This window comes from Arvicanthis niloticus, chromosome 2 (assembly GCF_011762505.2).
Source record: "Arvicanthis niloticus isolate mArvNil1 chromosome 2, mArvNil1.pat.X, whole genome shotgun sequence".
Lineage (NCBI taxonomy): Eukaryota > Metazoa > Chordata > Mammalia > Rodentia > Muridae > Arvicanthis > Arvicanthis niloticus.
The window spans coordinates 76,920,897-76,933,845 of record NC_047659.1 but is presented as its reverse complement, the minus strand read 5'-3'; the positions used below and the strand labels follow the sequence as shown (position 1 = coordinate 76,933,845).

The window sequence follows — 12,949 nt, the reverse complement described above, 5'->3', positions numbered from 1 at the left end:
CTTCTTCACAATACTGCTGGAAAATACCCAAGACTTTAGTATTTTCAAATACAATGTTTTGTAGGCACTTCAGATAATTCAGGCTTTGTTTATGAAGCTTTATATGTATGCTTCAGTTCTGTGCAAATGTTTGTGTGAAGTGGTTCAGTGTAATTTACTGGATAAAGTAGTAGTCAAAAGAGCACACGGAATAGTGCAGGTATTTTAAATTGGACCAGTTAATGACTGAAAGGTGAAAATGGCCTGTTCACACCAGCGGCTCATTCTCTAGTATGTCTTGCCTTGTTTTCAGAGAAGACAGAGTTAAAGGAATAGTGGCAAACTGACCTGGCACTGCTTTGTCAGAACATTTCAAGCTATGTAGTTCCACTCTCCAAGTTCTACTTCCAGTACCTTGTACAGTCTTGTTAAAGAAGTGTCAGGTCTCATGTTACAGTCATGGAATCCTGGCTGCTTGGGAGGCAGAGGCAGGAGGATTACACATTTAAGGCCTTGCTTTTGCTACAGAACAGCAGATTCAAGGCCTGCTTGGATGACACCCTGTTTCAAAGTAAATAACACCCCAGGACTGCAGCTTATTGGCTTGCCTAGCAGGTTTGAGACCTCAAAATCATTTACCAGAAGTATGAATAGAGGGGAAAGAAAAAAAAAAAAGGCCTTTTAGATTGTAAAGCGTTTATTGGCTCACATAATAAAATCCTTCTTGAGGTCTACTGATTAGTCAAGTAACACTAGTCAAAAGTGCTAAAACCTTAAGACAATGCTCTTTACTTTATTAAATAAAGAGATTATTTAATTTAAATATTTTAAATTATTTTAAATAAAGAGATTACCTACTACTTATGAATACTTTTAAATATAAAATTTTATTATTTTTTAAATCCAAAATAGGCCAGTGAGACTGGCATGGTAGCACTTAATACAGCACTTAGTAGACTATCAGGTAGATTAGGAATTTGAGTCCAGCCTGGGTTGCACATTGGAGACTGATTCAGAAAGCAGAAACAAAACAGAGGCTGGCTATGATCCCAGGGACTTGGCCTGCCATTTGGGGTTTTATGTGCTTTACAGTTCAGTCACAGTGAATGACCTGGACAGAAGTAATGCTTAGTTACAACAAAATTACAGAATTCCTGTCTCTTTCATCTTGAATCCTTACTTAGATAGCAACAATTTTCCCCTTTAAAGGGGATTTAAAAAGATTTACATGTTTTATTTTGTGCATCTGTGTGTGTCTGAGTGTATATGTGTGCACAGAATATGTGTAGTTCCCATGGAGTCCCGAAGAGGTCATCAGATCTGGTTGTGAGCTTTCATGTGGGCTTTGGGATCCGAACTGGGATCTTCAGTAAGAGCAGTAGGTGCTCTTACTGAAGAAGATGGCTCCACCTCTCTGACTCTGGAACCATGTCATTTTGTATTAGGGACTCAGACATCTACTGAAATTGTCTAAGTATGTGTTATAGTAAATGATGCATGATCTGTGACATTGTCATTGATTTTAGTTCATTCTGTTCATTAGTATAATATGAACATTTCCCATTTTTAACACTTGAAAATTGGCATGCATTTTAAAACCAGTTAAAAAGTTAACTTTTAGGGATTTGTGTATGTATACAGTAAATAAAAACGTGTTAATTTTCCCTCTAGTGTTGGGTACCATATGTAGGGCCTTGCACTTCCTAGGCAAATACCCTAAGCACTGAGCTAAAACCCTCAACTCCAAGAGCCATATTTGTATTGTATACTTAGTATTTTATGAGTAAACTGTAATACCCCGTCACATGCCAGATTATTTCAGAATTCATTACTGTGTGCAGTAGAGAAGAGAACACTATTTTCTGTAAACTTGCTGGCGAGCATCTGTTTAGGTAGGGAATGGACCTGGAGAACTGCTGCTCTGTAGACTGTGCTTGTCTTTGGTTTTGCTGTCTGAAGCGACTGCAACATTTGCTTTTTGGCAGTCTTGATGGGTGCAGAATGGCATCTAACTGTGGGTTTTATGTTTTCCTTATTGTCAGTGGGGTTGGAACTTGTTTTAAAAAAAAAAAAAGTCTCTTGGCTTGCATTTCCTTTCTGTGACTTACCTCTTGTGTATCATTGCCCGTTTTTCTATATTGAGTTTTGCTAACCACAGTATTTCATATAGTCTAGGCTAGCCTGGATGGAACTAGATAGATAGCCAAGGATGTCCTTAACGCTGTATCTTGCTTTTACCTGGAAAATTCCAGGGCTTATAAGCATGAACCACCATACCCAGATGAAAAAGTCAAACTTGTCTGCTCACAGTGTATTCTTTTTCTCTTCTTAGTATGTATTTTTTGTATTGCTGGTATCTCATTTAAAGGTCGATGATTAATTTGTTAAAAATGTAGCATGCACTTTAAACTGAAAGGGATAAAAATGTAAGTCTGTGTGGGCACTTATGTACACCCAAAGCGTTCAGACATTTAGAAACTCAGATTTCTTTTGACTTTAGTCTTGGCAGCAGATAGGTGGGAATATGTAAAATTTTTATTAGTCCTCTTGAAGGAAAGTTTTTCCTTTATTTGGGGAATAATTTGAGTGAAATGTTATGAAAGACCAAAGACCAAATAGGAACAATGATAATAATGCTGAAACACAGCGTCATAGACGTCTCAGATTAAACTACAGCTGCTCATTCTTAGAGTGCAGTTTGGGGAATCATTAACCAGAGACAGCTTGACTGTCTTTCCTCCCCTCATAAAGAGCCTCCTCTTAATGTCTGATAAGCCATCCTAAACTACATGGTGAGATACTGTCTCAAAACTCAAACAGGGAAGACAGCGTCACCTGAGTCCTCCAAAGCCAAAAATCAAAACAGGACATGTTCTTTGTAACTCCTTAACTTCCTTTGCTTTTTAAATTTTGTTTGTTTTTTGTTTGACTTCTTTTTTTTTTGATGGTGTTGGGTGAGGTGGGTAACTACACTGAACTGAAATAGTTGGCCAGTTTTGTCTGTAGGAAACACACGGTAGTTATAGCACAGTGGAGCAGGTAACATTTTACTTTAAATTGAAAGTGTCTCCTGTCAGCCTTGCTGTGTACTGGAGGATGGGCTGAGCCCCGGAGCCTTCTGTCTCCACTTCCCTAAGTGCTGAGCGCATGGGCCTGTGCTGCTACCACACCAGGTTTTGTATACAAAATTTTACATTTAGAAATGAAAGACAAATTAACAATCTTCAATTTCTTCTAAAGATATCTGTTGATATCAGAGCAACAGCAGTTTCTCTAGGCTTTATAGTCATAAATGAAAGTTTAGGAACTTAAAACTCTTGTTATCTTTGAAATGCTAGAACTTTTGCTTTTAAGATGAGTCTTGGCTAGCCAGGATTTTGTCTTGTTAGACCTTCCTTGCCTCAAATAATAGATCTACTTGCTTCTTCTTCTCAAGAGCTGATATTAAAGGTGTTTGCCAGGTGCCCAGCATCTAGTAGTTTTTGTAGAATTTATTATGTGTGTGATATGTGTGATGTGTGTGGTGTGTGTGATGTGTGTGATGTGTGTGATATGTGTGATGTGTGTGATGTGTGTGGTGTGTGTGGTGTGTGTGATGTGTGTGATGTGTGTGGTGTGTGTGGTGTGTGTGGTGTGTGTGATGTGTGTGATGTGTGTGATGTGTGTGATGTGTGTGATGTGTGTGGTGTGTGTGGTGTGTGTGGTGTGTGTGGTGTGTGTGCTGTGTGTGCTGTGTGTGGTGTGTGTGATATGTGTGATGTGTGTGGTGTGTGTGGTGTGTGTGATGTGTGTGATGTGTGTGTGGTGTGTGTGGTGTGTGTGGTGTGTGTGGTGTGTGTGATGTGTGTGATGTGTGTGATGTGTGTGGTGTGTAGTGGGGGCATGCTTGTGGGGGATAAGAAGACATCTAGCTCTCCTGTGTGAGTCCTGGGGATTGAATTAGACCACCAGGCTTGGTGGGTACTGCCTTCACCCACTGAGCCATCGTGCTGGTTCTCAGTCGATCAAACTGTTAAACTAATTTAACTCAGATAACTAGGCCTAACCTTCTTGCTTCATATAAGTGAGATGGTATAGAATTAGACTAATAAAACATTTGATAACCTCTAAGGTTGTAGATAAGACATTGATAGTCTCTGAATCACTAGGCCCCCTCCTGCTCAGAGTAATTAAGTAATTGAGTCTCTCTCTGACAAGGGCAGTTGAGCTGTAAAGAAGAAAGTGATTGAAACAGGCACTGGCTGAGTTGTTTGAATGGGCACCTGAAAAAGCTACTTTCCAACCCCTTGAGCTGACTACAGGCTGTGTAGTGTGCTCCAGGTTTCCAGCTTTGTGAGCTGTCAGTCATGCTGGGGTGGGCTTTGGTGCTGCAGCTGTCTGAGAGTCATTTCTGTAAGTAACCCCTCACCTGTATTCCTGTAAATAACCCAAATAAAACCCATTGGTTGACCAAGTAGAACTTTGTTCCTATCTGTTCTTTGGTCTGTTGTGGGCACCCTGTCTGGGGGGAAGTAGATGTGTGGATAGTGTCTCTGTGGGAATAATTTTGTCACACAACATACATTTGCCTCATAAAGCAACTTTAATTGCATGTTTAATTTCCTGTTCAAGCCTCTCTTCCTTTAAAGAGACAGTAAGTTCACTTATCAGTGAACCTATATCTACTTATTTTAATATTGGAAGAGTTGGTAGGTGATTTTTTTTCCTTCCTTTTTTGTTTTTGAGATAGGGTCTCTATGTTGTTCTGGAATTTGATATGTAGACCAGGCACAGAGATCTGCTTGCCTCTGCCTCCTGAGTGGAGTTGATAGGTTATTAAGATTAAAGATGCAATTCTTTAATCCCAGCACCATGGAGGGGCAGAGGTAGATGGCTTTCTGTCAATTCAAGCCCTGCTTGGTATACATAGCAAATAACAACAACATACCTTCCCTATTTCCCCCCCCTCTCCCCCCCCCAAATAGAAGCAACTCTAGTGTCTAGTCCTGGATAGAGGAATAAAATGTCATATTTACATGCATGAAATGCCATTTGTTACATGAGGCCACTTATGAAGTTTATTTTGTAGTCAGATTCATAGAACAGAAAAAAAATGGTGGTTGCCAGAATCATGAGATGGGAAGATAAGAGAATAATTGTTTTAATGGACACAGTTTCTGTGGCAAAAGAGGGCTAGTGTTAGAATGGAGGTGTAATCAAATATAATGTATCTGTCTGTCTGTATCTGTCTGTCTATCTATCTATCTATCTATCTATCTATCTATCTATCTAGTTTTCAAGAAGGAAGATATTTTAAGAATGATTTGGACAAGTGGAAGGAGACTGAATAAGGAGACTTTAAGAAACCATTGACTCTTCCATTGTCTTGTTATTTAATTAGCCCTTTACCCTTAAGGCATAGATAAGTTTGACAGAAAATGTTTCAGAAATTTCATATTAGCTAAGAAATTGAATTTGTTAGCAAAGCATTTTTTGCCTTGGTTCCTGCTTTGCTCAGTATACCCCGTATTATGCATAAGAAAACCCAGGAAAATATGTCTTACTAATGGTTCACAGTGTATCTGTATCTGTTGATGTTCACGTTGCTTATATTGCTGGTTACTTGTTGCACAAGGTGGGATTTAGATTTAGATAGGATTTCAGGTTAACTATAGGATTAGGGTAAACTCATGCCTTTAGTCTGCTACCACAGGTTTGTAAAGAGCATAAATGTGTTGCTCATTCTGTAGGCTAGAGAGTCCCAAGGTACTGCTAGATGCAGGATTTGTTGAAGGCTTGCTCTCTGCTCCAAAGACAGCATCTAGCTGTGACTTCATATGATGGTGGGGCAGTCCAGTTACTTGAGTCCCCATTTATTAAAAGGGAGCACTCACAGCCTAGTCAACCCAAAGCCCCTTTTGTATTTTTGAGATAGGGTCTCACTCTGTAGCCCAGGCTGGCCTTGAACTCATGCCAGTCTCTCTACCTCAGCCTCCCAGCTTCTAGGATTACACTTGGTGGGGAGGGAAGGTTTCAATGTACTGTTCTGACAAGGTTTCTCTGTGTAGCCCTGGTTGTCCAGGAACTTGCTCTTTAACACAGGCTGTCCTCTAACTCAAACGGCCACCTGCCTCTGCCCTCCCCTCCCCCTCAATGCTGGGATTAAAGGCATGTGCCACTACACCTGGTTCAATGTACAACATTTGAGAGTCTGTAAATATAAATATTCAGAACAAAGTGATGAGAGCTGGGTGTGGTTGTGCACACTTGTAATTCTTCACTTGGTCCTAAGGCAGGATTGCTGTGAGTTTTAGGCTAGTCATAGCTACAAACAAAAAAGATTCTAAAGTGAGTAAGCCTGAGAAATAAAAGCTTAATGACTGCTCCATTAGGAGCCTTTACTGTGCTCCTTCTAGGTAACAGTTGTAGGTAGCTGCCACTGTCACAGAGGTAGTACTTTAAAACCGAATTCCTAAGTCTGCTGATAAGAACAAATGACAAAGACATGAAGAACATAGCTGCAGCGTGCTGTCTGGTTTATATTACAGGGAAAAAAATGAGGCACAGTGCTGTTAAAACAATGGTTTGGATTCCATGGTGTTCAGAAACTGTTGGGTATACAGCAACTGGTATTAATAAGTGATTTTCATGTTTGTTATTTCAGATCTATGGATTATTGGTATGGATTATATATAGATGTTTTAAAAATTAGCAATATCATAGGACAGAGTTAACATTGAGTCTATGATTGGGACAGCCTTACAAAAATGCATAATATATGAGTTTGATATGTCTAGAAAGAGTTCTCAATTTGGTTTATTTTGTTAAATTAGCTGGGTATTGAATCCCAGCATTAGGGAGGGATAGTCCCTTTGAGCTTTGGTTTTCTTGTTTTAAGTTTTGTTTATTTTTGTGTGTGCATGCATGGTGTGTTTGTGTGTGCGCGTGTGCATGTGTGTGTGTGTGCGCGTGTGCATGTGCATGCATGATGTATGTGTGTGTGCATGCATGGTGTGTGTGTGTGTGTGTGTAGACAGTTTTGTGGAGTCGGCTCTCCGTCTAAGCTCCTGTAGGTTCTGGCTGTTGAACTCAGGCTGCCAGCCATGTGCAGCAAATGCCCTTATTCACTGGCCTTCAGTGATCATAAGAGCAAATTGGAAAGACATCAGTATCATTAAGCCAAATATTATAAAACGTTCAGTAAGCAGTTGCATGCATTGGTTATAGCTCTTTCTAATATTTTTTCCAGCTTGTTATTTTTAATATTGTATATATTATATACTGTGGTAATTCTGAGATAAAAACAGTTGATAGTTGTGATATGTTAAAATATGAGACAACACAGTTAATACAGAGTTAAACTATGTTGGGTTGAGTAAAGGTAATTTGCGTGTCTATGTGATATATGTGCAGTATGTGTGCATGTATATGTATGAGTGCATGCTCATGTGAGTGTGCATGTGTAAGTTGGAGGATGTAAGTGTCCTGGGCATCACTTTCCTACTTGTTGACCCTTTGGGCTTGTAGTTTCAGTTCCATTCCCGACCAGCAAGTCCTGGCCATTCATTGTCTCTCTGAAGGCCCAGCTTTTTAGATAAGTGTTTGGGTTGAACTCAGGCTCTCATGCTTGCATCCAAGCGCTTCACTCAGTAAGTCATCTCTTTGGCCCACTACAAATATTTTGAAGTTAACAGAGCCATCCAAAATTATTGAACATCAACTTAACTTTACATCCTAGACAGTTTAATTCAGATCTCATGTGAAAAGACATGCGCATACTGACAGTTACAGTACAGTGATTGATTGTAAAGAAGGGTGGGAAGTTGTTCTGAGTCTCAATGCCTAGCTCTTCTTGGAGGTGTGTGGTGAGTTTGTATGTTTCATGAGAACATGAGCAAGAAAGTACTGCATTATTTGGTCAGCTCTTTGGTCAGAGTTCGCTGTGTGCTCAAGGGTAGATGCAGAGGATATAACTAAAGAGAACCTGTGGGACTTTTTATGGAAGGAAAGAACATGGACTAGTAAAGTAATGATGCTTTTGTCAAGTGACAATTTTGACTTGTGTTGTATGTTATATGATAGACTAGTTGGAGGTAGGTTAAATAACTGTAATTAATGTATTTTGTACTGTGGTACTAAGGATTTGTGTGTATGTTAAGTTTGTGTATATGGATTAGCAGTTTTGGATTGTATGTTACATGAATTCTAAGTTCATAAAAATAAGATCATGGGAGGAAAGTCAGCTGTGTCAGTAATATGTTAAATCCCTCTTTGTATCTGTGTTACACTGGAGTCAGATACTATTTATAAAACCATCGTATGCTTGATGGCTGAGGAGATGGAGTAAGAATAAAAATCCATAAAAAGTCATTTAATGTTTGAGAACTTAGGCAGGATGAAGGGAACTGGCTAGAAAGCCATTAAGTTGTCTTTGTAGTGTAATGAATACCCTTTAAGATCAAAGGGTATTTGGTAAGTAGAATATAGGATCAGAGCTGTTCATGAAAAGGATGGCCCTTTTAAATTAATCTCTGTATATGTGTGTGTGTATTTTTTTAAAACGGGCATAGTTGTTTCTTCCTGATTATAAACTGTGTTGGCTGATTCATAATCTTATGTGTGTGAGGTATATGCGTGTATCAGAGTGCACATCCAGAGCAAGATGTCAGGCGTCTCCTACTATCCTCTGCTTTGTTTCTTTGAAACTCAATGTTGAGCTCCCATTTTTCATCGAGGCTGGAAGCCAGCAAGCCCCAGCAATGCTGTCTCAGTTCTCAGTACTGGAGTTACAGGGATGTGAGGGACCATAGCCAGCTCCTCCAGGTTGCTGGGCGCTCAACACTGGTGCTAACGCTTGTACAGCACGTGCTCCTACTGCTTAACTGCCTCCAAGCTGCTGCTTCATAAATTAGCTTTTGATGGGAGAGTATTTTAGCCACATGTGTGCCATTTCTTTAGGGAGTACTTTTCCTTTCACAGGGAAAATGGTGAGTACAGTTTCTACTGTACATCCTGGCCATTTAGATGTTTACTAAGTATTTTTCCAAATTACTAAAATACTGAAGAATGTAGAGTTATTGAAGATCTTACCTCCTCCCAGGGGGAAAATCCTAATGACATTTTATTATTTTTTTTTTATTATTGCATATTGTGAATTTGATCCTGAAAGTTTTCTTCCTTCAGTTTAAAGTTGAGGAAATCTTGTTTTTCTGGCTAATGTTTATTTCCTTTCTTCTTTTGTAGGTATGGCCTCACAAGTTTTGGTCTACCCACCGTATGTTTATCAAACTCAGTCAAGTGCCTTTTGTAGTGTGAAGAAACTCAAAGTAGAGCCAAGTGGTTGTGTTTTCCAGGAAAGAACCTATCCTCAAATCCATGTGAATGGTAGAAACTTTGGAAATTCTCATCCTTCCACGAAGGGGAGTGCTTTCCAGACAAAGATACCATTTACTAAACCTCGAGGACACAGCTTTTCATTGCAGGCAGGTGCCATTGTTGTCAAAGACACTGCCGGTGCTACAAAGGTCCTAGCAGCTCAGGCGCAGCAGGCTGGAGCGGAGGCACCGGCACCGCGGGCCGTGGTGTGGAGGAACAGGTTACATTTCCTAGAAGGTCCCCAGCGATGCGGGTTAAAGCGCAAGAGTGAGGAGTTGGATAATCACAGCTGCGGCGCGATGCAGATTGTTGATGAACTGTCCATACTTCCTGCAATGTTGCAAACCAACATGGGAAACCCAGTGACAGTTGTGACAGCGACTACAGGATCGAAACAGAACTGCACCAGCGGGGAAGGCGACTATCAGTTAGTGCAGCATGAAGTCTTATGCTCTATGAAAAATACGTATGAAGTCCTGGATTTTCTTGGTCGTGGCACTTTCGGCCAGGTTGTCAAATGCTGGAAGAGAGGGACAAATGAAATTGTAGCCATTAAAATTTTGAAGAATCACCCTTCGTATGCACGCCAAGGGCAGATAGAAGTGAGCATCTTAGCAAGGCTCAGTACTGAGAACGCTGATGAATATAACTTTGTGCGAGCCTATGAGTGCTTCCAGCACCGCAACCACACCTGCCTAGTCTTTGAGATGCTGGAGCAGAACCTGTATGACTTCCTAAAACAGAATAAATTCAGTCCTCTGCCCCTGAAGGTGATCCGGCCAGTTCTTCAGCAAGTGGCCACTGCACTGAAGAAATTAAAAAGTCTTGGTTTAATTCATGCTGACCTCAAACCAGAGAATATTATGTTGGTGGATCCTGTTCGACAGCCATACAGGGTTAAAGTGATAGACTTTGGATCGGCCAGTCATGTATCAAAGACTGTTTGCTCAACGTATCTTCAGTCTCGATACTACAGGTAAGCAGCAAGTACTTTTTGGCTACCTAACAAACACTGAGTGTCTGCTAAGTGAAATTTGATAACATGTATGTGATGAGACAGACTGCTTCTTCAGTTAAATAAGGAAAGCAATAAGATCTATTTAAGTTTGAAGTTGTAAAAAGATATGAAAAAATCCAGGCATAAAATTGCTTTAAGGACAATAGAAATCTCCACTGGTTCCATGCTAAAGATAGCTGTTTTTCTGGTTTTTTGAGACAGGGTTTCTCTATGTAGCCCTGGCTGTCCAAGAGCTCACTTTGTTGATCAGGCTGGCCTCACACTCAGATCTGTCTGCCTCAGCCTACAAAGGGCTGCCACCACCTGGAGATATCTGATTATTTTTATTAATAGTGGAAGATAGGAAAGAATGATACACAAATAATATGAAGCACAAGTCTTTTAAATGTTGCAAAGTGTTGTTGAAAGTAGTTTCTGTATATTTCTTGGAGTTTCTTGTATATTTCAGTGCTTGGAAGAAGTAATTTTTAATTTTTAAAGTTTTGTTTTTTATATTATTTATTTGTTTTTTACATTTATCTATTTTATACTTATTTATTGTGCATGTGTGTGTGTCTGTGTGCGAGTGTGTGAATGTGTGTGTGTGTTTGCACACATGACATGGTGGACACGTGCAAGCCTGAGAATAACTTGTGGGAGTCTGGTTTCTTCCCTCTGTCGTTGGGTCCTTGGGATTAAACCCAGGTCATCAGGCTTTGTGGCAAAATTTGCCTACTGAACCATTTCTCTGGTACCGGGGAAGTAATTTAATCAAGACATAATTTACATGTATGTACATATCTGCAATGAATTGCAATTTTTCAATCTATATGGTATGAGTAAGGACATCTTAGTGTTGGTGCTGTGTGTGGAAAAATTTGAAGACAGGAATAATTTCTATGCAGCTACTGACAGAGGTTCCATTGTCAAGATTTAGTGTAGTGCTAGTCTTAGTACTGTAGTCTCAGTCACTAGTGAGGTTCCTTTGTCAGCATGAAAGTGTCTTTGAGTTCATAGTTGAATCCCCAATCCCTAAGTTGGGGAACATGTTGTTTGTATATCATGTGAACAGTGAGATGTTGTTGGTTGGTTTAGGGTGTGTGTTCTCCAGCACAGTGACAGCAGGTACAGGAGCAGTACTGGCAGAGGAGTGCTTGTTCACAAGTTACTAAATTGATGGAAATGCAGGTTGTGGTCAGAGGTTGCTACAATAGGAGGGTTATAAACTTTGACCCAATAAGGAGGTAGCTTTTATGGGGTAGCAGTAGTACAACTGCCTTTGTTCTACGTTTGATTTTCCTGATTAGTCTTCTGTAAACACGTGGTTGTAATACTAGCACAGATAAGGAGAAGTCAGTCAGCTTCTACAGAAACCAACTCTATATGGCCAGCTATTAGTAGGACATCAAAAGGAATCCCCTGTTCATGCAACTAAGTCATAAGTAAGTTTATTGACATAAGCAGTAAGAATTAGAAATTTAGTCAATTTATTATTGGTATATTTTAGATTGCATTATGTCTAATGTTAGGGTTGCTGAATACCATTTTAAAGCTGTTTAGATGTGGGATTTGGAGGTACTCATCTTTAATCCATGCTGAGGAGGCAGCAGCACATGGGTCTTTGAGTTATAGGCCAGCCAAGGCTACACAGTGAAACCCTGTCTACACACACACACACCAAAAATGAAAAGGCAAACCCAAAATGACACTAAAGCCACCTTTTCAATAGCTGAGGGAAGATGTGCTGTTGTGGCAGGTAGCAGGTCTTACCTATTTTCATATATTTAGATTTACTTGATCCTCTGTCCTCCTAAACTACTCCTTCCTTTTTTTAGTTTATTGAAATGTAAGATTCAATTTTAGCTGATTTTCTTTTCCCCTGTGGAAAAAAGATTTTGAAATCTTAGTCAGTTGCATGGAAAGACTAGTGTTTTCCCGACTCCTGTCCCTTCTGTCACAGACTGGGCTTGGCTCTTTCGGCAGCCAGCTAGCGTATTATATAAACTCCAGCCCAGCTGCTGTAGTTCTCTCGTTAGTAAGTGACTGCATTATATGTTGGTCTTGCACTGTCTCTGACAGACTCCGTGCTATGTGATAGCTAGCCTCCTTTTTATGACTGAAATGTTTGAGAGGAACAGAAATACTTTATGAGAATGAATTTCTCTTGGTGTATTAAATGTTCAGAAGAGAATCATGTAAAAAGCAATCTAAATATGATCCTGTTTTTTAGCATTAGACCTTGGCATAAATATTAACCATTATGTTGAGAAAGGAAGAAAATTCGAAATAATTGCTAAGTATAACTTCTATTCTGTTCATTTATGAGTTTGTTTATATTTATATTTAATATATTTATATTTATATTTACCTGGCTTTTAGAAGCTGTACAGAGCTAAGATTAATCACAGGTTCTGTGTGTTTAGAGTTTTTTTTTTTTTTTTTTTTTTTTTAAAACGAAACCAAAAGTTTGTATTCAGTAAGCAAAAGCTCTTGCTTATGTTTTGGATGATTATGTATTCACAAAGTACTGAAAACGGACTCGATGGTAGTTAGATCTAAGAGGTAGAATAGTTAATAAATATTAAGATAGATTAGCAATACAGGGTAGTTCTTAATTAG

The 12,949-nt window shown here is 39.5% G+C and overlaps 1 protein-coding gene across 7 annotated transcripts in view; it reads left to right on the top strand.

Annotated features, from left to right (window-relative positions):
- Hipk3 (homeodomain interacting protein kinase 3) overlaps window positions 1-12,949 on the top strand; it is a 75,891-nt gene that overhangs the window by 20,122 nt on the left and 42,820 nt on the right. For all 7 annotated transcript variants that reach the window (XM_076929364.1, XM_034496785.2, XM_034496779.2 and 4 more), the window contains exon 2: window positions 9,202-10,309. In XM_076929364.1, the coding sequence (XP_076785479.1) occupies window positions 9,204-10,309 (1,106 nt within the window). In that variant the 5' untranslated portion in view covers window positions 9,202-9,203. The remainder of the gene's footprint in view (window positions 1-9,201; window positions 10,310-12,949) is intronic.